At 53.7% G+C, this 24,519-nt stretch overlaps 1 protein-coding gene across 3 annotated transcripts; it reads right to left on the reverse strand.

The window, feature by feature from the left end:
* Positions 1 to 270: 270 nt before the first annotated feature.
* LOC120655539 lies at positions 271 to 22,477 on the reverse strand. Of its 3 annotated transcripts, none has more exons than XM_039933396.1 (4): positions 22,242 to 22,477; positions 17,107 to 17,151; positions 16,994 to 17,021; positions 271 to 1,812 (listed from the first exon to the last, which is right to left on the reverse strand). In XM_039933396.1, the coding sequence occupies exons 2-4, from the start codon at positions 17,134 to 17,136 to the stop codon at positions 701 to 703; spliced, it is 1,170 nt and encodes a 389-aa protein (XP_039789330.1). In that variant the 5' UTR covers positions 17,137 to 17,151; positions 22,242 to 22,477; the 3' UTR covers positions 271 to 700. The 3 variants fall into 3 exon arrangements, with proteins under 3 accessions (XP_039789330.1, XP_039789332.1, XP_039789329.1); XM_039933398.1 differs by having other exon boundaries at positions 22,238 to 22,468; XM_039933395.1 differs by lacking the exon at positions 22,242 to 22,477 and adding an exon at positions 17,328 to 22,016.
* Positions 22,478 to 24,519: the final 2,042 nt, after the last annotated feature.

Raw genomic sequence — 24,519 nt, forward strand, 5'->3', positions numbered from 1 at the left:
ACATGCTCGTTCGTTAAAAAATATTCTTCGTTCGTTCAAAAAAAATATTCATTCTTCTCTGGTCCAATAACCAGCAGCCACAATTGTTAGACCGCCGCCTATATCCGGCGAGATTGTTTTAGGACCCTCTGGCGTTTGAACAGGTACCTAATACAACACGTTAGACAAAGCCATACACGCGCAGCTGTTAGAAAAAAGTTCCATCAAAGAATATCAATAAAAGATATCCATCTTTGATTATGCAGATGCAGATACGGATCAGATCTTGAATAGCAAGATTCGGATATGGATTATCCATTTACTAGTATTCCGGAAGACGATGGGTCGGAAAGTATTCTGTACCATTTTCACCATTACTAGTATCACATAAGCAGAAATCAACCTCTACACCCGGACAGTACAGTACACCGAACACAAACTAGACAATGATGCAGTATTCTTACTTATTGTCCACAGTTCCGTATGGTCCGCTTACCGGTTTCCATGCTACAAGGCACAAGAGAACATACACAAGAACATCTAGAGTTTCATAGGACAAATTGTAAAGCCACAGGACATCACTAGAGTCAGTTGTCGTAGAGAACCTGTTAATATGAACAGCTCCTAAAGTTTCGACGTTTCTCAGGCGAAAGCAATAATCAAAGGACGAGTTTGACAATATTTGTGCAAGCTTCCCAAATTATGCACTGCCACCATATTTCTACAGACCCAACATTGCCCTGCTTGCTCCTGCCTCCCTCTCCACTGAAGCAACAGATCCAGATGCTGTTGGTGATTTCAGGGATAGCGGCGCTACTATCTGTGGGGGAGCTATTGCAGCTCGTGCCGTCACTGTTACACCCTTAGTTAATATGTCATGGTTGGTAACCGGGGTAGCTACGAGAAGAACACCCATCTGCTGTGTGCTGCTACCAGCAATACCTGCTGTGGTGACACTCTCTTGCGAGGGTTCATACGGCTTGACTGCCTTTTTGGGTTTCTTGGCTCGGCGTCGCTTTTCTGAAGAGGCCGGCAAAGCCTCAGGAATAGCATTATCACTACTCAATAGACTCTTCCTGTGTACTGAACAGAAATATGTCCCCCATTTCGCACTCGTGCCACATCCTTGGAACTTGCACCGACTGCCCCCACCATGCTTAATGCAGAAATCTGTCCGTCCTTGTGCACTCTTTGTACATCCTTCGAATTTGCACCGCCTTCCCCCACCATGCCTGATACAGTAATCTGTGTTCCCTTGTGCACCCTTTGCACACCCTTCAAATTTGCATCTCTTGCCACCACCATGCCTTATGCAGCGGTCACTACGGCCTTGGCCACATGCTGCATTTGGACATCCAGGGATAATGCACCGCTTCCCTCCTCCATGGCCAATGCATAAAGGTGTGCCTCCATGTGCGCCTCTTGCACAGCCCCGTACCATGCAGCCCTTGCTAACACCACTATGTAACTTGCAGTAGATTGAGTTCTCCTGCGCCTGCTTGCTGCAGCTTTCATGCTTACAAAGCCTGCCTGCCCCACGAAAGACCAACTGTGTAGTCTGACCCTGAGTGTTCCCAAAACTATCCTTCAGTTTACCGCGATCATCCCCTACATGCTTGACGTGCATTTCTTGCTCAGTGCATGTCACTGCACTGGAAACAGGTCTATTAAATTGGCTGTCGTTAACAGGAGACACCAATAAACCAGAACTTCCCTGTGCACTCTGAAGGTGATTGTATTGTTGGCACGACAGCCCCCCGCTGTGAATTTTGCAATACAGTACCCTTCCATGGACAACCTCGTTGCACCCAGGTTGCTGGCAACGGTTCCTGTCTGTTTAAGAAGAAAACCAATATATTAGAAATATATAAAATACAGCAGATATAAATATTGAAGGAAATGGCGTACTGTTATGACCAGCGTCACATTCCAGCGTAGGCGTCACACAAGTGGCTAGATATTATAGAGTTCCCTAAGTTGTTGATTTATTTCCCTTAATTATCGGAACCGAATGGATCAGTTGTAAGGAAAGGGGGATAAAACCCCTGTACTCTCTTTGGAAGAAAGAGAGCTAGGCAAATTCTTTGCCTGGCCTCAAGGGGCCAACCCTCAAGCATGCATCTCTCTCCCTCGCCCACGCTCGCTCGCCCGCCACGGCTCCTGCTCAGCACCGGGGGTTCAAGCCCCGGCCACCGCCTTCCTATTCCTATCATCTGCGCAATCGTTGTAGGATTACTAGACCTATCGATCTGGTATCAGCTATGCAGGTGACAAAGATTCACATGTGGAGTTCACCACCACCGAGGCCATGGCGCAGCTCTGAATTGTTGCTCAAATTCGGAACTGCAACTATTCGTAAATCAATGTCTCGATCTCAATAGAGCACCCCCGTTCCCATCCACATGATCGATTTCCCCCGCTCGCCATTCCCGACATGTCCGCGCCGCCGCAGCCGCCACTCTCAGTTCCGGCGCCCATCATGCCCGACGGACCCGGCACCTTCCAACATGGGCATTCTTCACTTCAGCAAGCTGGACTCCCAAGTACAAAAGCATGGAGGACCCCCTGTATTGGCTCTCCTCTTACCACCTCACCGGTGTGGCCCAGACATTGTACTACACCCTGGAAGAAGATGAGGGTATGCCGTCTTAGGAGCGCTTCGCCGACCTGTGCAACATGCAGTTCGAGCTGCCAATCCGCTGCAACCACCTTGTCGAGCTCACGCGGCTGCCCTTCCAGGACTACCAGGAGCGTTTTAACACACCGGTGTCTCCTCGCTAGAAGGATGATCTGTTCGTGGGGGGTCTTCCCGAGCACATCCGCGTCGATGTCGAACTTCAGGAACCCGAAGAACTGCAGACGGCGATGCAACTCGCGCGGGCCTCCGCAGCAGCAATGTCACCACCTGCATGCCATTGCTAGGCCACCACCTCCTCACCATCCTCGACACTGGCTCATCGCACAACTTCACGAATGCAGGCATCATGCTGCTGCATCGGATTGACGCCGTTCGATAACGGTGATTTGCGCGTCATGGTCGCCAATGGGGACGGCCTTACCTGCGAAGGTGTCGTGCACCATGTCGCCCTCCGCATTAGTCAAGAGCACTTCATTGTCACCTGCTTCGAGCTCGACTTGGGCAGGTTCGACCTCCTCAGCGTCGACTACATCCGCACCTTGGAGCCCATCCTATGGGACTTCGACACCCACACTTTGTCGTTCCGACGGGGCGGCCACAAAGTTATGTGGCACGGAGCGGACTATGGCTGTCACGACGCCAGATCTTCATCGATGCTCAACGCTATCACCACTGACCGGAAGCTTCCGCTACTGGACCATCCTCTCACGGGCTGCCCCCATTGCACCCCTATGACCACCAGATCCACCTCCTTTCTGGCACAGCGCCCGTCGCCGTGCACCCCTACCGCTACCCCCCAGTTCCAAAAAGATGAGCTTGAGCGGCAATGCGCAACTGTGTTGAAGCCGGGCATCATACACCCTAGCACATCCCCCTTCTCAGCCCCAGTGCTCTTGGTCAGAAAGGTGATGGCTCCTGGCGTTTCTTCATCGAGTAGAAGTCGTTGAACGACAGGACGTCCAAAGACAAGTTTCCCATACAAGTGGTCGACGAGCTCCTGGATAAGCTCCACGGTGCTAGATTCTTCACCAAGTTGGACATTCAATCAAGCTACTACCGGGTCCGGATGCATCCAGAGGACACTACCAAGACAGCGTTCCGTACTCATCATTAGTACTTCGAGTTCCTCGTCATGCCCTTTGGCCTCTCCAATGCGCCCGCTACATTTCAGGTGCTCATGAACGACGTTCTCCATCCCTTCGTAGGTTTGTGTTGGTCTTTTTCGACGACAATCTGATCTACAACTCGTCGTGGGCAGAGCACTTGTAGCATGTCCACCTCATCCTCGATGCTCTGCGCTTGCACCACCTCTATGTCAAGCGCTCCAAGTGCTCCTTCAGGGCACCGTCAGTTGCGTACCTAGGCCACATCATCTCCATCGACGGCATCACCATGGACAGCGACAAGGTGGCCGCCATCGCTTCTTGGCCGGAGCCCCGCTCAGCCTGGGCGTGCGTGGCTTCCTAGGGCTGGCGGACTGGTACAGGAAGTTCATTCGCGACTTCGGCACCATCGCCAGGCCCTGACATGCCTACTGCGCAAGGACTCCTTCGCCTGGACCTCGGAAGCGGTGGAGGCATTCGTGGCACTCAAGCCGTACGTCTAGGGACGTCGCTTCCTCATCCATACCGACCACTTCAACTTGAAGTTTCTCCTAGACCAGCGGTTGTCCACAATTCCCTAGCACTAGTGGATCAATAAGCTGTTCAAGTTTGACTTTGCTGTTGAGTACCGCCCTGGGCAATTAACACGGAGGCGGATGCCCTGTCGCGCCGCGACTGCAACACCACAGCCGAGCCAGCAATGCTGCTGTTAGAATTGTATATGTGTGTGTGCGTGATAGGGCCCAGGTGCCTTGTGCGCCTGGGCCAGGGCCGGCTCATGTGCCGAGCCCAGCTGATTAGGTCGGGCAGGCCATCCCCTGCCTATAAATGTAACCCCTGTGTTAAACACTAACCAAGCAATCATTCAACGCAATCCTCTCTACTTTCATGGAATCACGAGTCTGGGATCCCCACGATCCCGCTTTCGCACCCTAGCGAGCGCCTCCTTGCGCCGCTAGTCCTGCCGCACCCCCTGCGGCGCCGCCCATCATGCACCGATCTTCCGATTGTCGCTGCCGATGGCCGGACTCTAAGCCTCCGACGCGTCCGAGGCTGCCGAGGACGCCGCCGCCGCCAAGGACACCGCGGATGCCGCCAAGGCCCAGGCAGACGCCGCCGCCGCCAAGGCTGCTGTGGACGCCACGCTGAAGGCCGACGCGCTCGTCGCCCGCCAGGCTGCGTGCGAGGCCGCTCTTGCCCTCGCCCGCCAGGCCGAGCAGGAGGCCGCTGCCGCCGCCCACGAGCGCGACGCCGCGGCCGCCCACGCGCGCGCGGCCCTGGATTGCGCCACGCGCGAGCGCCAAGCAGCCGCTGACGCCCTGGACGACAAGGACGACGCCCACTCCATCGCCACCAACGCTTCCCTTCCCGATGGCGAGGGCGATCTGAACGACGCCATGCTTCTTCATGAGGCCGCCACCGTCCTTAATCTGCATGCCCAGGCGGTAGCCGTGCAGAGCATCCGGAGCCTCGTCCCTGTCGTCCTCGACACCAACTCCGGCAACTACTCCAGATGGCAGGAGCAGTTCCTCCTCAACCTGGGGAAGTACCAGCTGCAGGATCACGTCTTCCATGATCGCCCTGCGCATCCCTCCCCCGACTGGACGCGGATGGACTGCGTCGTACGATCTTGGCTCTACGGCACCCTCGCCAATGATCTTGTCGACATCGTCCTCTCCCAGAGCACCCAGGGCGCCACCGCCCGCACCACCTGGCTCGCCATCGAGGCTCAGTTCCTTGGGAACAAGGAAGCGCGCGCTCTTCATCTTGACGCCCGGTTTCGAACTTTTGTGCAGGGCAATCTGTCCATCACGGATTACTGCAAGCGCTTCAAACGTATGGCTGATGACCTCGCCGATCTTGGCGAGACCGTCACTGACCGTACGCTTGTTCTCAACGTCCTCCGCAGCCTCAACGAGAAGTACGCCTCCATCGGGCGTCATCTTCGCTGGAGTCGTCCCTTCCCCTCCTTCCTAGAGGTCTGCGACGACCTCACCTTGGAGAAGCTCACCATGGCAGAACAGGCGGCCACCCCCTCCACTGCGCTTCTCGCCGGGACGTCCACCCCCTCCCAACGCCCTCCTGCACCCACCCAGCGCCAGTCCAGCCAACCTGGCTCCGGCTCCGGCTCTGGCGGTGGCAAGGGAAACATGGGGGGAGGGGGGCAGGTCCGCGGCTCCTCCGGCAAGGGCAGCCGGGGCAAGCGCTCCAGGGCGCCAACTCTGCTCAGCCCACCGCAGGTGGCGGTGGCTCGAGCACTCGGTCTTCCACTGCGCCTTCATCGGCCACCAATGCGCAGTGGCCGTCCTTCTACAACCCGTGGAAGGGCGCCATCCAAATGTGGCCCACCCAGCGCCCTCCCGCTCCTCCGCCTGCGCAGCAAGCAGTCGCCCCCGTGCCGAACCAACAGGCGCTGCTTGTGCACCAGCAGGCGCTGCAGGGACAGGTTCAGCCTGTCTTGCCGCCCTAGTACGGCATCATGGCGCCTCAGCACATCTACGGCACTGCTCTTGCTACTGCCCCACAGGCGCCCCCCTGGGATCAGCAGTCGCTGGCCTCGACCTTCAGCACCATGTCACTCCATCAGCCCCAGCAAACCAACTGGTACTTCAACTCAGGTGCTACCTCGCACATGACCTCCAGTCCCTCCACTCTTTCACATATTTTACCTCCGTGGTACCCTTTTCCTTCATCAATTGTTGTCGGTGACGGTTCTTTACTTCCCGTCACGGCCACTGGCGCCATGTCTATTCCTGGTCATCTGTCTCTTAATAATGTTCTTGTTTCTCCTAGACTTATTAAGAACCTTATTATTGTACGCCAATTCCTCTCTGATAACATTTGCTCTGTTGAATTTGACCCCGCTGGTTGCTCTGTGAAGGATCTGGCGTCGCGGAAGGTGATCCTCAGGTGCAATAGCTCCGGCCCCCTGTACCCTCTGCAACTTCCCTGGGCGCACGCTTTTGTAGCTGCTTGTACCCCCTCGTTGTGGCATCGCCATCTTGGTCACCCGGGTCATGAGGTCTTAGCAAAAGTCGCTTCAGTCATTCCCTACTGTAATACAGAACCTAGCCAGACTTGTCATGCCTGTCAGCTAGGGCGCCATACTCATTTGCCTTTTCAGTCATCAAACTCGCGTGCTACTAGTAATTTTGATCTTATACACTGTGATTTGTGGACCTCACCGGTTCCTAGTGTTTCGGGATTCAAATACTATTTGCTTATTCTTGATGACTGCTCTCATTATTTGAGGAATTTTCCTCTCCGTGTAAAGTCTGACACTTTTTCCACACTGGCAAACTTCTTCTCCTATGTTCGCACATAGTTCAGCATGGTGGTCAAAGCCATCCAGTGCGACAACGGACGTGAGTTCGATAACTCCAGCGCGTGCACCTTCTTCCTCACCAACGGTGTTCACTTGTGCATGTCCTGCCCATACACCTCGTCTCAAAACGGTAAAGCCGAGCGCATGATTCGTACCATCAATAGCGCTGCTCGCTCCCTGTTGTTTCAGGCCAGCATGCCTCCATCCTATTGGGTTGAGGCCCTTCACATCGCAACACACGTGCCGAACATCCTCCCGACCAAAACTCTGCAGTCTGCCACGCCTCACTTTGCCTTATTTGGCGCAGCACCGTCTTATGGTCATCTTCGGGTTTTTGGCTGTCTATGTTATCCTAACCTCTCCGCTACGGCAGCACATAAACTCGCTCCCCGCTCAGCCGCGTGTGTCTTCCTTGGATATTCCGCTAATCACAAAGAGTACCGCTGCCTTGACATTCAGTCTAACCGGGTCTCATCTCACGTCACGTTGTCTTTGATGAGACCTCGTTCCAGTTCGCATCACAGTCTACTTCTGATGCCACGGATTTTGAGTTCCTCTTGGATCAGACTGACCCTGTGCCGGCTCCAATCAGACCCGTACAGTCTTTGCCACCCATGGCGCCAGTTGCACTGCCACGTGCGGCCACGACAGGCGCACCGTCTTCTGCGCCGTCCTAGTAGGCCGCCCTGGGGCTGCCTCCTGTGCTGGACGCCCCAGCCGTTCCAGGCACACCTTCACTAGACTCGGGTCCTGGCGCGGCGTCTCCGACCTCGGCCCCGGCATCCTCGACTGCTGCCCTTGCGGCGCCCTCCCCGACGCCCCTGGTCTTCACGTCGTGGCCTGTGCCTCCAGCCGCACCGGCCGCGGCCTCGCCATCCATTGCTCCTCGACTACGTCCGCTGCGGGAGTACGTCCACGTCTACACTCGTCGGCCCGTCAATGGACCAGCCCCTCCTCGACCTCTTCCATGTGGTGCCGTTCCGACGCAGCCTGTGTCTAACCAACATGGGATGATCACACGTGTCTAACCAACATGGGATGATCACACGTGCGAAGAGTGGGATGCGGTTCCCATCCATCCACACCGCCTCGACGCTCTCTCCGGTTCCTCGCTCCTACCGAGGTCTTGCTGATCCAAATTGGCGAGGCGCTATGCAGGAGGAACTCGATGCTCTGTTGATGAATTGTACCTGGGATCTTGTTCCACGGCCACCGCACTGCAACATTGTGAGTGGCAAGTGGGTGTTCAAACACAAGTTCAAGGCGGAAGGTACACTGGAGCGCTACAAGGCTCGTTGGGTTCTCCGCGGTTTCACTCAGCGTCCCGGCATCGACTTTGATGAGACCTTCAGCCCAGTGGTCAAACCAGCTACAGTTCACACAGTTCTGTCTTTGGCTCTTTCTCGCAGCTGGCCTATTCATCAGTTGGATGTCAAGAATGCCTTTCTTCATGGGAACTTGTCTGAGACAGTCTACTGCTCGCAGCCGACAGGTTTTGAGGACCCAGCTTATCCTGGTTATGTGTGCAAGCTCAATCGGTCACTTTATGGACTTAAGCAGGCGCCTAGGGCCAGGTACAGCCACTTTGCCTCCTACATCATTCAGCTTGGTTTTGTGGAGGCCAAGACAGACAAATCTTTGTTTGTCTTCCACCAGGGCAGCGACACTGCATATCTTCTGCTCTATGTTGATGACATCGTCCTCACGGTGTCATCACCGCAGCTACTTCGCCGTGTCATCAGTGCCCTCCAGCGGGAGGTCTCCATGAAGGATCTCGGTGAGCTTCATCATTTTCTGGGTATGCATGTGCAGCGCAGTGGTTCTGGCCTTCTTCTGTCCCAGCGCCAGTATATGATGGAGATTCTTCAGCGTGCCGGTATGTCTGACTGCAAGCCTTGTGCCACGCCAGTTGACACAAATCCAAAGCTCTCTGCGGATGGTGGAGTTTGTTAGCAGCTCAATTTTCACTCTCATTGAGCTGAGAGGATGACACTCAAGTTGGGGAAGTTTTCTGGGTTTTCTTCATTCACACTCACAATGCTATACTCTCCACGGGAGAGGTGGGTACATATTTATAGGCAGCCAGGTGCAGGCAGCCAAGGCACATGCCAAACTAGTCTAAGATGCTAGTCTAAAAGCTAAAACTAACCAGTCAAATATGCTGTCCTCTAAGATGTTGTCCTAGGGGCAGCAAGACCACTACGTGCTGCAGTAAGGAAAGATGCTGCAGCAGCCCCACAAAGACCACCAGTACAGACTGTCCCTCAAGGACCATGTGCTGCAGCAAAGAGATGCTGCAGTGGTACAATGCTGACTAACCAGCAAAGACTTATCCATCATTCTCCCCCTAAGTCTTGCGCGTCGTCTTGTGGGAAGATTGGACCATCCTAGTCCTGGAGCAAAGCTCAAGAAACTTGATCCTCCCAAGGGGCTTGGTGAGCAGGTCCGCAAGCTGATCCTTGGTGTTGATGTAGCTCGCCTTGATGCTTCCTTCCTCCAAGCAGCCTCGGATGAAGTGATACCTCACCCGGATGTGCTTGCTCCGTTCGTGGAAAACGGGGTTCTTCGCCAAGGCCAGAGCGGACTTGCTGTCCACCCTGAGCTCCACTGCTCCAGTGTCTCTGCCGAGTAGATCACCAAGCAGTCGAGCGAGCCAGAGCGCCTGAGTCGACGCGGTGGAGGCCGCTATGTACTCGGCCTCGCAGCTGGACAAGGCCACCACCTGCTGCTTGACCGACTGCCAGCTAACGAGGCACTTGCCGAGGAAGAAGAGGATCCCTCTCGTACTCTTGCTGGTGTCGATGTCGCCGGCGTGGTCGCTGTCGCTGTACCCGACGAAGTGTGCCGCTCCAGGGCACCTCGGGTAGTGGAGACCGTGGTCGAGAGTCCCCGCAACATAGCGGATGATCCTCTTCACGGCCTGCTGGTGCTCCGTCGTCGGTCGCTGCATGAACCGACTAACGTAGCCGACGGAGAACGCCAAGTCCGGCTGTGTGTGGGCGAGGTAGCGGAGGCTCCCCACAAGACGCCGGTACTGAGTAGCGTCCACCTCCTCCGCCGTGCTGTCACGGCTCAGCTTCAGCCTCTCCTCCATCGGAGTGAGAGCTGGGTTGCAGTCGGTGAGCCCAGCGAGCTCGACGACGCGCTTGGCGTAGGCGGTCTGTCGAAGTGTGATCCCGGAGTCGTCCTGGTGCACCTCGATCCCCAGGTAGAAGGAGAGAGGCCCCAGGTCGCTCATCTGGAAGGTGGCCTTCATCTCCTCCTTGAACGCCACCACCTCCGCATCCTTGGTGCCGGTGATCACCAAGTCGTCGACGTAGACACCCACCAGCAGGGCATTTCCGCCATTGCCCCGCCGGTAGATGGCCGCCTCGTGCGGGCTTTGCTCGAAGCCCATCCCCTTGAGCGTGGAGTCCAGCTTGGCGTTCCACGCCCTCGGGGCCTGCCGCAAGCCATAGAGGGCCTTGCGCAGACGTAGCACCTTACCCTCCTTGCCGGGGATCGCAAACCCCGGCGGCTGGTGCACGTAGACCTCCTCCTTCAAGTCGCCGTTGAGAAACGCCGACTTGACGTCCATGTGATGGACACGCCAGCCCTCCTGGGCAGCTAGCGCAAGGAGGAGTCGCACGGACTCCATCCGTGCCACGGGAGCGAAGGCATCGTCGAAGTCGACTCCCTCCTGCTGCACGAAACCTCGTGCCACCAGGCGAGCCTTGTGCTTGACGACGGTGCCGGCCTCATCCCTCTTCAGCTTGAACACCCACTTAAGGGTGATCGCGCGGTGACCGCGAGGGAGATCAGCAAGCTCCCAAGTGCGGTTCTTCTCAACCGCGTCCATCTCCGACTGCATCGCGGCACGCCATGCCGCGTGTCCCTCGGCCTCTGCAAAAGACCGAGGCTCGCCGTCGTCGCACGCGAGGTGCAACTGCGCCTCCAGGTCGTGAGGCACCAGTCCCGGCACCGGCTGATCGCCGAGAAGGTCCTCCATCGTACGGTACCGCAGCGGCTCACCGTCGTGGTACGCGTCGATGCGCTCCTCGTCGTGAGAGAGCGGAGTAGCGAACTCCACCGGGCTGTGAGCAGGTGCTGGAGTAGGCGTGCCCGGAGGAGTGGCTGTCGGTGCTGGAGTGCGCGGCGTCGCCGGCTGTGGTGGTACAGCTGAGGAACTCGGCGCAGCCGGAGTCGTAGTTGAAGGGCGTGGTGCCGCCGGTGTGGCGGGCGCCAGAGTCGGTGGAGGCTCGGGGACCGGGGTAGGCACGCTCGGCGAAGAAGAGCTGCCTACTCCCCCAGCTCCCTCGAAGTGGACGTACTCGACGGTGAAGTCGTCGTACGTCGGAGCCGAGCCGTCGTCCACCACCTTGTCCCACGCCCATCCTCGCCCTTCGTCGAACACAACGTCGCGCGCCGTGCGCACACGCTGTGTCTCCGGGTCGAGAATGCGGTAGGCCTTCGAACCCGCCGCGTAGCCGATGAACACTCCCGGAGTGCTCCTGTCGTCGAGCTTGCCGATGTGGCCAAGCTCCTTGGCGAACGCGAGGCAGCCGAAGACCCGCAGGTGGGAGACCGTCGGCTTGCGCCCATGCCAAGCCTCATACGGTGTCATGCCGTCGAGTGCCTTGGTGGGCGAGCGGTTGAGGATGTAGACGGCCGTCACCACCGCCTCTCCCCAGAAGACAGTCGGCATCCCCCTCTGCTTGAGGAGGGCCCGGGCCATCCCCACAACCGTCTGGTTACGCCGCTCGACGACGCCGTTCTGCTGCGCGCTGTACGGCGCGGAGTAGTGGCTCTGGATGCCCTCATCCGCGCAGTACGCCGCGAACTCGGCCGCCGTGAACTCGCCGCCGTTGTCGGTGCGCAGCACGCGCAACTTGCGGCCGCTCTCCGCCTCCGCAGCAGCCTGAGCACGCCTGATGGCGTCCGCAGCCTCTCCCTTGCTGCCGAGGATCATCACCCACATGAAGCGGGAGAGGTCATCGACGAGCAGCAGGAAGTAGCGCCGTCCTCCTGGTGTGACCGGTGTCACCGGGCCACACAAGTCCCCGTGTACGAGCTCGAGCCGCTCCTTGGCTCGGAAGCTCGCCAGCTGGGGGAAGGAGTGCCGCCTCTGCTTCGTCAGCACGCAGACGTCGCAGAGCTGCTCCACGTGGTCGAGGCACGGGAGGCCTCGCACCATCTCCTTGGCGCCGTGCCGCTTCAGGACCTCAAAGTGGAGGTGCCCAAAGCGCTCGTGCCACTGCCATGCCTCGTCGTCCCTGCGAGCTGCAAGACAAAGAGGCTGGGCCACCCCGACATGGAGAATGTAGAGGCGGTTCTTCCCTCGAACCACCCTGGCGAGAAGCTGGCGACGGTGGTCCCAGATGCGGAGGACCCCGCTGTCGATCACCACGCGGGAGCCGCTCTCATCGAGCTGCCCAAGGCTGATGATGGAGTTCCGCAGCGCCGGGATGTAGTAGACTCCGGTGAGCATCCGATGCTCTCCGGACTTGGCGGTGAAGATCACGGAGCCCACGCCCTTGATCTCCACGGCGGAGGAGTCCCCGAACCTGACGGAGCCACCTACATCGACGTCCTGGCCGGAGAAGAACTCCCGCCGCCCGGTCATGTGGTGCGTGGCGCCGGAGTCGAGGTACCAGCCATCGACCCTGTCGTCGTCGGAGCCGTTGCCGAGGAGAACTCGGGCACGCGGCTCGTCGAGGTGGAGTAGAGCGGTGACAGGCGGTGCCGCCGGCTGCGGCTCCATGTCCCCGTGGAGTAGGAACAGAGCCGGCTCGTCATCCGGCTGGGCCTCCGTGACGTGGGCTTGGCCCCCATGCCTCCGCTGCGGGCAGTCCCTGGCCCAGTGGCCGGGCCTGCCACAGTTGTGGCAGGCGTCGTCTCGTGCCGCCTTGGGCCTGTCAGCGGCGCCGCCCTGAGCATCTCCGCGGGCGCCACCCTCGGCGCGCCCTCGTGCCCCGGCTTGGGCACCTCCGCGCCCCTTTCGCGGCTTGCCGCGCTTGCGGCCACCAGTCGAGGAAGAGGGCTCCCCCCTCCTCCTGTCACCGCGCCGAGCCTCCCACTGCTCCTGAGTGAGGTGGAGCTTCCCACCGATGGAGATGCCTCCCGAGGGAGGCTGTGGCTCGTCGCTGTCGACGACCTTGAGGCGACCTATCGCCTCCTCGATCGTCATGGTGGAGAGGTCCAGCAGAGACTCGATCGAGCGAGCGGTCTGCCTGTACCTCTCGGGGACGCAGCGGAAGAGCTTCTCGACGGCTCTCTCCTCGTCGTAGGTGTTGTCGCCGAACTGCACCACCTTCTGCAGTAGAGTGTTGAGACGGAGGGCGAAGTCATCAACATCCTCACCTGGCTTGAAGGCCAGGTTCTCCCACTCCTTGCGAAGTGCCTAGAGAGTGGTCTTGCGGGCGCGGTCGCTGCCGATACGTGCCGCAGCGATGGAGTCCCAGGCCTCCTTGGCAGTTCGCTTCTTGGAAAGCGTGAACTGCATCTCGGGCGGGGCTGCTGCGATGAGAGCATCCAGCGCCCGTCGATCCTCATCGTAGTCGACGTCGCCGTACCGGACTGCCTCCCACATATGCCGCACCTGGAGCTTCACCTCCATGACTGCGGCCCACTCGACGTAGTTGGTCTTGGTGAGGGTGGGCCACCCACCACCGGGACCGACGTCCCTGACCACCGCCTGGAGGCCGTGGTAGCCGGGGGCGCCGCCGCGCGCACCCCAGCCAGGAGCTCCGCCACCGCCCTGCGCGCCGCCGCCAAGGGCGCGGCCGCCGCCAGGGGCGCCGCCTCCGCCGCCGGGCGCGCGGCCCCCTGGGCCGCCGCCGGGCGCGCCGCCCCCTGGGCCGCCGCCGGGCGCGCGGGCCCCTGGACCGCCGCCGGGCGCGCCGCCGTCCAGGCCGCCGCCGCCGGGGTGGACTGCTGCCCACCGCGCGGTCCGCTCCCGCGCTCTCTCCCTCTCCAACTCCTCAAGGTCCTCGTCGGCGGTGGCGTCGCCGGCGATGGAGCCGCTGAGGCTGCCGCGCAAGGTCTCAACCTCGACCTCCGCCGCACGCGCTGCATCCTCCGCCGCCTCTGCTTCCACCTCCGCCCTGGCCGCCGCCAGCTCCGCTGCAGCCAGCCTGGCCGCCCTCGCCGCTGCTGCAGCGGCTTGTGCCGTCGCTCGCCTGCGCTCCTCTGCCGCGGCGAGCTCGGCATCTTGCTGACGCCGTGCGCTCGAGGCGACCGAGCGCTGAGACGGTGCGTCGGACATGGCGCGCCTCCAGGGGGCTGCTGCGTGGAGAAGACGCAGCCTCAGACGAGCTGCTCGGGTGAGGAAGGTGGAGTAGAGGGTGCAGCAGGTGCTGCTGCGCTAGCCGCTGCTGCTGCGCTAACTGCCGCTGCTGCGCTAACTGCCGCTGCTGCTGCGCTAGCTGCTGCTGTGCTAGCTGCTGCTTGGGAGGGAGAAGTGCAGGAAATGTCTAAGCTACAGGAAAGTACGGCTCGGATACCAGATGTTAGCAGCTCAATTTTCACTCTCATTGAGCTGAGAGGATGACACTCAAGTTGGGGAAGTTTTCTGGGTTTTCTTCATTCACACTCACAATGTCATACTCTCCACGGGAGAGGTGGGTACATATTTATAGGCAGCCAGGTGCAGGCAGCCAAGGCACATGCCAAACTAGTCTAAGATGCTAGTCTAAAAGCTAAAACTAACCAGTCAAATATGCTGTCCTCTAAGATGCTGTCCTAGGGGCAGCAAGACCACTACGTGCTGCAGTAAGGAAAGATGCTGCAGCAGCCCCACAAAGACCACCAGTACAGACTGTCCCTCAAGGACCATGTGCTGCAGCAAAGAGATGCTGCAGTGGTACAATGCTGACTAACCAGCAAAGACTTATCCATCAGAGTTCATGTTTCCGACCCTACTGATTTTCACAGTCTTGCTGGAGCTCTGCAGTATTTGACTTTCACTCTTCCAGCCATCGCCTACGCTGTTCAACAAGCTTGCCTCCATATGCATGACCCTCGGGAGCCTCATCTAGCTGCTCTCAAATGGATTTTGCGGTATGTTCGGGGCACTCTACACCTGGGGCTTTTGCTGCGTCCGTCTGCTCAGTCTGATCTTGTGGTTTACTCAGACGCCGATTGGGCAGGCTGCCCTGACACTCATAAGTCCACCTCCAGATATGTTGTCTTCCTTGGTGACAATCTCATCTCTTGGTCCTCAAAACGACAAAATGCGGTTTCCCGTTCGAGCGCCGAAGCAGAGTATCGAGCTATCACCAATGCTGCGGCTGAGGTCTCCTGGTTGCGCCAACTGCTAGCCCAGCTACATGTTCCAGTCAGCCTAGCTGTTTTGGTCTACTGCGACAACATCAGCACCGTATACATGTCTGCCAACCCTGTTCAACATCAACGCACCAAACATGTTGAGATCGATCTTCACTTTGTTCGGGAGCGTGTTGCTACAGGAGCTGTCCGCGTTCTCATGTTCCTACGAGTTCACAGTACGCCGACATCTTCACCAAAGGCCTACCCTCTTCAGTGTTCACGGAGTTCAGGTCCAGTCTAAACATTCAGGCTGCCGACAATCAGACTGGGGGGGTGTTAGAATTGTATTTGTGTGTGTGCGCGATAGGGCCCAGGTCCGCTGTGCGCCTGGGCCAGGGCCGGCTCATGTGCCGAGCCCAGTTGATTTAGATCGGGCAGGCCATCCCCTGCCAATAAATGTAACCCCTGTGTTAAACCCTAATCAAGCAATCATTCCATGCAATCCTCTCTACTTTCATCTGCTCGCTTTGTCGGGACCTACGTTCAGCCTGCTAGACAATATCTGTGCCACCACCGGAACAGATGAGGAGGCCAACCGCCTACTCCAGCAGTTGCAAGACGCCTCACTCTCAGCGCCATGGTGTGCCACCGATGGGTTTCTTCTCCACGGCAAGCGCATCTTCGTTCCAGCGCTTCAAGACTTGCGCTAGTAGGTCATCACACTGGTCCAAACCGTGGGCCACAAGTGGATCCAGAAGACACTTCATCGGCTGCACAAGGACCTCTACTTCCCTGGCGATAGCGTAATTGTCCACGACTGCACGCCGCGCATCACCTCCCAGCGTAATAGCCGGTAGGTCTACTGCAGCCACTCGACGTGCCATCCCAGGTGTGGGCAGACATCTCGATGGATGTCATCAAGGGCCTTCCAAAGGTCCACAGGAAATTCGTCATCCTCACCGTCGTCGACCGCATCTACGCGCACTTCATCGCCCTTGGCCACCTATACACGGCGGCATCAGTCGCCCGCGTCTTCTTTGAAGGCATTGTTCGCCTCCATGGGTTTCCCACCTCCATCGTCAACGATCGTGATCCAGTCTTCACGAGCAACATGTGGCGCGACCTCTTCAAGCAGGCGGGCGTCAAGTTCCTCCTAAGCACGGCCTTCAACACCCAAATGGATGGCCAGTCAGAGGTCGTAAACAAGGTGATCGCCATGCTCGCCACCGCTGCCCGCTCGCCACAACTCCTGCTCCCCGCAGGGGGTTCAAGCCCCGGCCGCGGCCCTCCTACACCTATCAGTTGCACAATCGCGGTAGGATTACTAGTCCTATCACGTACAAAGAAAAGCTGATAATGGAACACCACAAACTAAAAGTAATTGGTTACATCAACATATCATACATTAATTCCCGAATTTACGAGAAAGGATATCTACCAACGAACACAAGCACACGAAATCTGGAGGTAGGTCCCACATAGAACATGTCAGCAAATTAACCTCAAGACTAGTTCGAGGAAAATCATATAGACTAATAATGGTACATCGCACATGTAGCAGCAATGTGTATTGTAGCAGCAATGTGTATTGCAGACCAAATCAATGAAACATAACCAAAATAACAGAACATTTTATTGAACAGAATAAAGAAGCACCCTTGCAAAATCACAGGTTTTGTGGTCAGCAAGGCATGGAAAACGTACCAACAAGTGAACCTTCTGCCATATGCATCTGTACTCAAAAAATAAACCACCAAAGATGTCAGAATATTGCTTATATACTTACATACTGTTACTTAACGGATAGACCAAATTACCTTTATGCGAGACATATGGTCATGCCCCATAAATGTAGTCTTTCTCTGCAGAAGATTCAAGCATAAAAACGTCAGAAAATGGAGCAGAGGTAGCATTTCAGCAATCACTTAACTATAAGAATGTAATAGACATGTTAAAGCAAACAAAAATTGAAGGTTGAAGATTAAGTTAATTGTAAAATAGCACAACTTAAATTGTTGCGATAGGGTAAAAAAAATACCCCTTGCCGAGGAGCATGTGGTTGCTCTAGATGAATATATATGGAGAATGAGGACCACCTTATTGCAGGCCACAAATTCAGCTTTAGTATATTGTACATATGAAAACTTTGTTACATAGCACCACTAGCTAACCTTTTTGTTCTTGGCTACCGGTTTGATAGCAAGCCTACGAGATGGAAACCATGTGAATGAGATAAGATTATTATCATTTTGTTAGCGATTTGAGGTACTAATACACTGCAGTTGTTTCTGGTTGTACCTCAATATTGGTGTCTGTATTGTAAGCTCCAGCCCATTATACAAAGCTTGGGAACTCATCAGATCGAAATAGTGTTTTCATATAATCAACAATACATACTAAATGAGAATGAAAATAACAATAGCTTCGCATTTTCAGCAGAAAAATGGTACAGTACACAATAGGACAAATAAAACTATATTATCATGAACAATTTGGCTATTGTACATTAAAAGAAGAAAAAATACCATCTTTCATTACTCAGCTTTAAAGAGCAAAATACACACTAAATGAAAATGGAAGAAAAACCAGAAAAAAATAGAAGGCAAGAAGTCATAAGGAACATCCTCCATGATTTTTTTCTATTGGTATTTACAAATTACAATAACTGTAGCATCACCAATCTATTACGCTTTCAAATAGATAGGTGTGATGGCTAGGGCCTAGGCGGGTAGATGATGATAGAGGAGAGGGATCAAGTCCCTCCTGCTCTACGCTTGAGTAGATCAAAGAGAGGAAGAAGATACTTTCATTGCCTGCTGTTTAGAGATTACACGGCTGGATATATACCCAGCATTGCTGCCTCATGTGCAAGCCTAACAAACCGACCTACTAACCAAATCTGCTAACAAACCTTCTCTGAAGCTATCCGAGCTAATCAAGCTAACAACCAAATCTGATTGACCAAATAACCTGGTAACTAACCTAGGATACACGTGGCTTAGCCTGCCACCATTGCACGCCGAACATAGTGTTTGCCCCACATAACAGTAAAGAGTAAGTTATCAAAGAGGACGAGACAGTCGCGAATACTACAACAATTGTTCCTTTAAGCGCACAAAATTAAACCAAATGAAATTAATTCGAGAAAAAAAAAGTGAAAACATTTAAGGCGTACGCTCAGTTAGTTTCATTGGTCATTCCAGACTAATAATATACTTAAGCCAGACAATAGACCACCAAAGTGTCCTCTCTGTGGTCAGGTTGGTGAAACAATAGACTACCTGCTGGTCTCGTGTGTTTTGACCCGGCAAACATGGTATAGCATTCTGCATCTCTTTGGGCTGCAAGCTGTTGCTCCACAGATGGATGATCCGGTTTTTGTGGACTGGTGGGATAAAGCAGGCGGCAGGTTTTCTGGTCAAGTAAAAAAGGGTTTCAACTCCATCATTATCCTGGGTATGTGGTTAATTTGGAAACATCGTAATTACTGTGTTTTTGATGGAGGGATCCCTAACTTAATCCGGGTCATCTCGGCTTTTAGGGAAGAAGCACACCAGTGGTCAGTAGCAGGGCCTAAAGGAGTGTCTTATCTCCATGCCCTGGTTCCTACATCCTAGTTCTGTTTGGGTCTTGGGTCTTCTGGTCTAGTCCTGCCTCAGTTTACAGTGCTTTTTTAGGGTGTTTTGCAGACCCTTCAATCCTCTAACAGTTTTGTTCTTGGGGGCTCTTTACCCCCATTTATTCTTCTTAATATATTGATGCGCAGTTCTCTTGCACGTTTGAAAAAAAAATGAAGCCAGACAAAATTGTATGGCGGAACAGGGAAAAACACAAAAGCCTGTATGGCCTAACAGTGTGGCAGCCTAAAGATATAAACCAATGGAGACATTCCCATTTCTTCGCCTCATCGAGCAATTAACTTTTCCACAGATTTGATTGAAGCATAAATGACCAGTACAACCACAATAAGTTATGGGTGGTGGCTAGGTGCTCTTGAGCAAGAAGACATATATGTTGCAGAAAAGCACAGAAGCAAAAATAAAACTGCTTTAATGGTTCATACCAAAAGGTACTTACAAGGTACATAGCTACAGCATCAAGAAAATCAATCAAGTATGAAGGAATTATAAAACATCTAATTGCTTATATTAATTTAGCTAAAGCATGAAGAAAATCAACCAAGTATCACAGAACCAAAAAGCATCTGATTGATCTTGTTATGGTGCTTGAGATGTATTGCCCATTGTAATTATTCTGAGCCGTTGATCTTAGGAAGGGAGAATTTATTGCAAATAAGGGTAGTATAGTAATTATTCCCCTACTTTGTCACCATTTATTCATCGCTGCACTGGATCAAAGAAATACCTCTTCCACTGCACCTGCTAAGGGGCTCACGCGTACAACTGCGCAGGGTGTCACCACTGCCTTCCAGTTCAGTGAAATGGAGGATCCCATAGCCATCCATCACCGACGGTCGACGCGCCATCACCCAAAGCCACACAAGACCCCTTCGCGAAATCCAGCAACGTCATGGCCACCACCATGCAGCCGAGGGTGACACAGCTGTACTCATCACCCATGGCGTGCCCCATCGCCTCTGGTGTCGAGGTTGTGGCCTACTTCCCAAGGCGCTCAGGCATGATCGTGGCCCGCAGCCTGTCCCGTCACCATGCAACCGAGCGTGACACGGCTGTACTTGTCTGCCGTGGCATGTCCCATTGGCTCCGGTGTCAAGGTCGTGGCCTACTTCCTCAGGCGCTCAGGCATGATCGTGGCCTGCAACCTGTCCCGTCAGGCAGCCATCGAGCTGCTTAAGATCCTTCATGTGTACCACCACAAGTACTCCATCAATGTAGAGGTGTGCAGCGCTGCCATGTACATGGTCGTGCTATCGTAGTTCCTCAACACGACAAGCCCTTGCTTCCGGGAGTTCGCGAGCAGCACATGGTGATAGATGGCGGCATTAAGAACAACGGGCCCGTTGGCATCTTTGGATTGGTCAGCCTGCCTGAATGTGCCTCACATGAAAATACCAATATGTCCTTCCACATAATTTTAAAATTAGATCCTGGCCAACAATTTAGGTTCCTCATAATATGTACCTTTCATTTTGAAATCATTAGATCAGAGCTGATGGACAGCTGTTATTATTTTCAGGCACTATAAAGTTATCTTTAAATGATGTCTACTCGTGTGTTATCCTTAATAAATAAAACATGGAAATTTGCACATGATTTTCAGTCTGTACAGTTGACAAATATGCAATAAATAGGCAACTCTGCATTATGAGATCGATGTAGTTCAGCATTTAATGAAAAGGACCCCTTTAAATTAACTTTTCTTTTCTTTTGAAAAATGATGGTCAACCTCTAGCACATAAACTCATTGTTTTGTATATACTACAAAACCTGATAAATTAAGATTTCTTGACAATGACAAATCTTAGCATTAATCTTGTTATTAGAGAGTTGTGTCCACGTTCAGCAAGTGCGTAGGTTCATTGCTATTAGCGCTAGCTAAATTCTAGCTCGTATTTAAAAGAGAATAATATGCAGATCATGTGGTCATTGACTGCACTAATTAGGAGGATATCATGGGTAGGTGTGCAGCCCTGTACGAGCTATATATATGTGACCAAACCATGAAGGCAAAGTGGTATGGATGTGCCACCAGAGAAGAAATACTAGTGTGTTTGTGATAAACACCAAGAAAGTGAGGAAGTAATTTCCCACAACAAATAGATCAAACCAAATCAGAATGGCTGGTATTTACTATTCAGAGCCCTATATCACAGACTATTGCCAAAGGGCCTCTAGCTGAGTTAGTTAGAGGAACCCAGCGGCACTCCTCAGGTCCTGGGTTCGACTCCTCGTGGGAGCGAATTTCAGGTTGAGGTTAAAAAATCCTCTCGTCTGTCCCATGGCCAAAGCACAGGTCTAAGGCCCGGCCCCGGTCGTGGTCGTCTCACATGGGCTACAGTGCCGCTGTCTAAGGATGAGGCAGGGGTTCGGGGGTTTTCTTGACCTGCATGAGAAGGTCTTCTTCTTAAATGCAATGCCCGGGGGCTGTCTTACCCCCCGCAGGTCAAGGTTTTTTTTTATAATTTGTTCCTATTTGCATCTTTCCGATTTTGAAACTTGGATGGTATTGCTTTGATGGCAACAGTAATAAACATAGGATTGTAAAACTTTCAGCGTGTCAGTATTTGCGTTCCTACTATTATAATAATCTTATAAGTATGTAAATTACTCTAAATACAAAGGGTGACGAAATTGTAAATATGTGAAACAACAAAGGAATTAACCCCAACTAAAGGGGACCATTCCCACTCAAAAGTGACGTAGTAATTCGTATACTGTGTGCAGTACATGATGATCGGGCGATCGGCCACTAAGCCTTCGTCACAGGAATTATAAATAAGCTTCTATAACAGAAACAAGGTTATTACAACACATGAATAGCTTGGAGCTTGGTAAAGAACTCAGGAGCAACAATTAATGCAGACAATGCATTAGGGCCTACTGTACTGATATGACTAGTGATGATCTGAATGACGCCTTCTAAGCACAGTATTAAGAACACGAAGGAATCACAAGTCGGAGAACAACAAGGATATGAAGAACTGGAACTTCAGGCACTAGTAAACAATCATCCTACATTAGCACATCTTCCAAATCATCAAGCCTGCCAAGAAGCCCCATTCCCAAATGGGGAAGAAGAGAAAACAAGGGAACCCACAGCCCACCCCCCCCCCCCCCCTCCCCCACCCAAAAAAAAACCCAAAGTTCATAGCGGCTCCACCGATCTGCCGCCGGAGAGCTGAATCAAGAACCACGCCATTCCACCGAATCCCCGCGCTCAGATCTCCCCATTAAAGCAGAAGCACACACAAATTGAGCAACAGCAGCAACCAGTACTGGCAGAAGGGTTAGTGATCAGAGGATGTACCGACCAAGACAGGGAGGCAGGGTGGCTGGACACCGGATGCGGCCGCGGCCGCGGCAGCGGCGGCCTCCGAGGTGTTGACGGAGGAGCGGATGGGCGAGGAGTGGGAAGGGTAAAGGCAGGAATGAGGATGAAATTTCTATAGTCGGCAATAGTACTTTAGTACGAAGGGACTGGAATGGTGGAGTTTGAGAGTTGCAACTTGCAGGCGGAGGACGCATAAAAAAATGATCACAAAGGAAGAAGGTGGCTGCCTGATCCGGTTTATTAAAGAGAGGTGCTTCTCCTGTCACAAGAGGGCTCGGCGCGGGCGCGGTTATGCCTTATTTAGTTCCAAAAAAATTTATACACTACCTATTACATTAAATATTCAGACATATGTATGAAACATTAAATATAATTAAAAAAATAATTAATTACACAGTCTAACTGATTAGCACGAGCTGAATTTTTTAAGTATAATTAATTCATAATTAGACATTATTTGTCAATTAATAACGAAATATGCTACAGTGTCAAATCCTAAACTTTTTCTTCAACTAAACACACCATTATAGCAACTCCAGTAGGCTGCTAAATTTGGGCGAGCAAGAAGCTCATTTCTAAATTTTGCTTGCCCAAATATAAGTCTTCACTCCGGTAGAACTGAGTAAACAGGCTTTTATTTTTTTAACCTAACCACCAGACCCCACCTGTCATATTCTCTTTCCCTTCCCCTGCCCGTCCGAGCCCAGCGTGCTGCCCTGCCCTCGCCGCCCGCTCGGCGTCCACGCGTGGGTTGCTTTGTTGGTCAGATTCCGTTCGGCCTAGATTTTCTTTTCTATCAAGAAAATGCAAATGCTCACTCGGCGCTGGAACAACAAGCGCCTCGAGGTCATTGAGAAGGAAAAAATGTCGACGAGTGATTGGAGTGAGGGAGCAGTGAAAGAGAGAGGACTTAAATAGAGGGTGCTCAACTCGAGCAACAGCCACTTGCTCGCAGGGCCGGCTCTATAATTTCAAGGGCCTTGAGCGACAAAGAAAATAAGAACCTGTTAAATTAATTTTAGCGTCAAAATAATAATATATAGTACGAATAATAAAATTACTTTGTAATATATGTATATCTCAGTTAAAATATAACAATAGTGTAAAAAATAACAATAGCTTTGCTTATTGTGATCACGTTGCTGTCTTGCCAGTTGTCGCTTGCCGTGCATGATGTGGAGAAAATCAGATCGCACTTTCGTCTCCTCTAGTCCTCTACTCCTCTCCGGCCTCCACTCTAAGCAGACCAGCAGATCATCCATCGGCTCATCGCAGCCTGCCTCCGACTCGTAGGGATGCACACGCAAGGCAGCAGGGCAACTTTCAAGTCGCGATCATGTCTCGTGGCAGTCGGCGACGGCTGAAAACAAAGCGTCGCTACTCTGCAACTGCAAGCCTCGAAACAGCCTCACCCTCACGTCACGGGCTGGACCTGGTCAGTGATCACTTGGACGGGTGATTAGGTCTAATAGGTTTTCAATTAAAGACTTATTATATCTACTAATACTACTAGTTACATATATGATCTTGGGCCCCATAGAGCCATGGGCCCCCGGCGGTCGCACCTCCCGCCCACCCCCTAGAGCCGGCCTTGCTTGCTCGGCTCCCACCCCCTCCGAGCTTCTATTTCCGGCGGCCGGATTCAGATGGCTCCAGCGTGAGAAGAAACGAGGGGTGGTGGAGACAATGAACTGATAATTGGGGAGGCAGAGGAGGACGGCTCGGCCGACTGCTCCTTCTCCCTCATGTGCCTGGAGGACGGCGCCGACCTCACCGGCGGCCTCACCGGCAGCGCCGATGACGGGAAGCTGCTCCTGCTACAAAGTGAAGCTTCTGCTGCTCGCCTTCCTCGTCCGTGTCATTTTCCCCTGCCTTCTCCGACTTCTCCGACGCCGGCGCCGAGTCGTCGCCGTCGCTGATGCCCTCCTTCGAGGACTGGTTCCGATGCACAGATCGGGCGCCACACCGGGCCGCACAGAGGAAAAGGGAAAATGGTGGGACCCACACAGTTGGCAGCCCAAATAGAGAGCTACCAAATTGGGGGTGGAGGAGAAATTTGGAAGGTCTACCAAAATGGCAGTCTTATTCCCCTGTTGGAGATTGATTTTTGACGTCCACCAATTAAATCATCATATGGCAGCCCATTTGCTCTCCCTACTAGAGTTGCTCATCGCCACTTCGCTAGAAGCGATCGAATTCGTCCCTATCGTCTTAAGGATTGGAGCTCAACATCAAAGTTAATTGGATCAATTTGTACC

Source organism: Panicum virgatum, chromosome 1N (genome assembly GCF_016808335.1).
Source record: "Panicum virgatum strain AP13 chromosome 1N, P.virgatum_v5, whole genome shotgun sequence".
Classification (NCBI taxonomy): Eukaryota; Viridiplantae; Streptophyta; class Magnoliopsida; order Poales; family Poaceae; genus Panicum; species Panicum virgatum.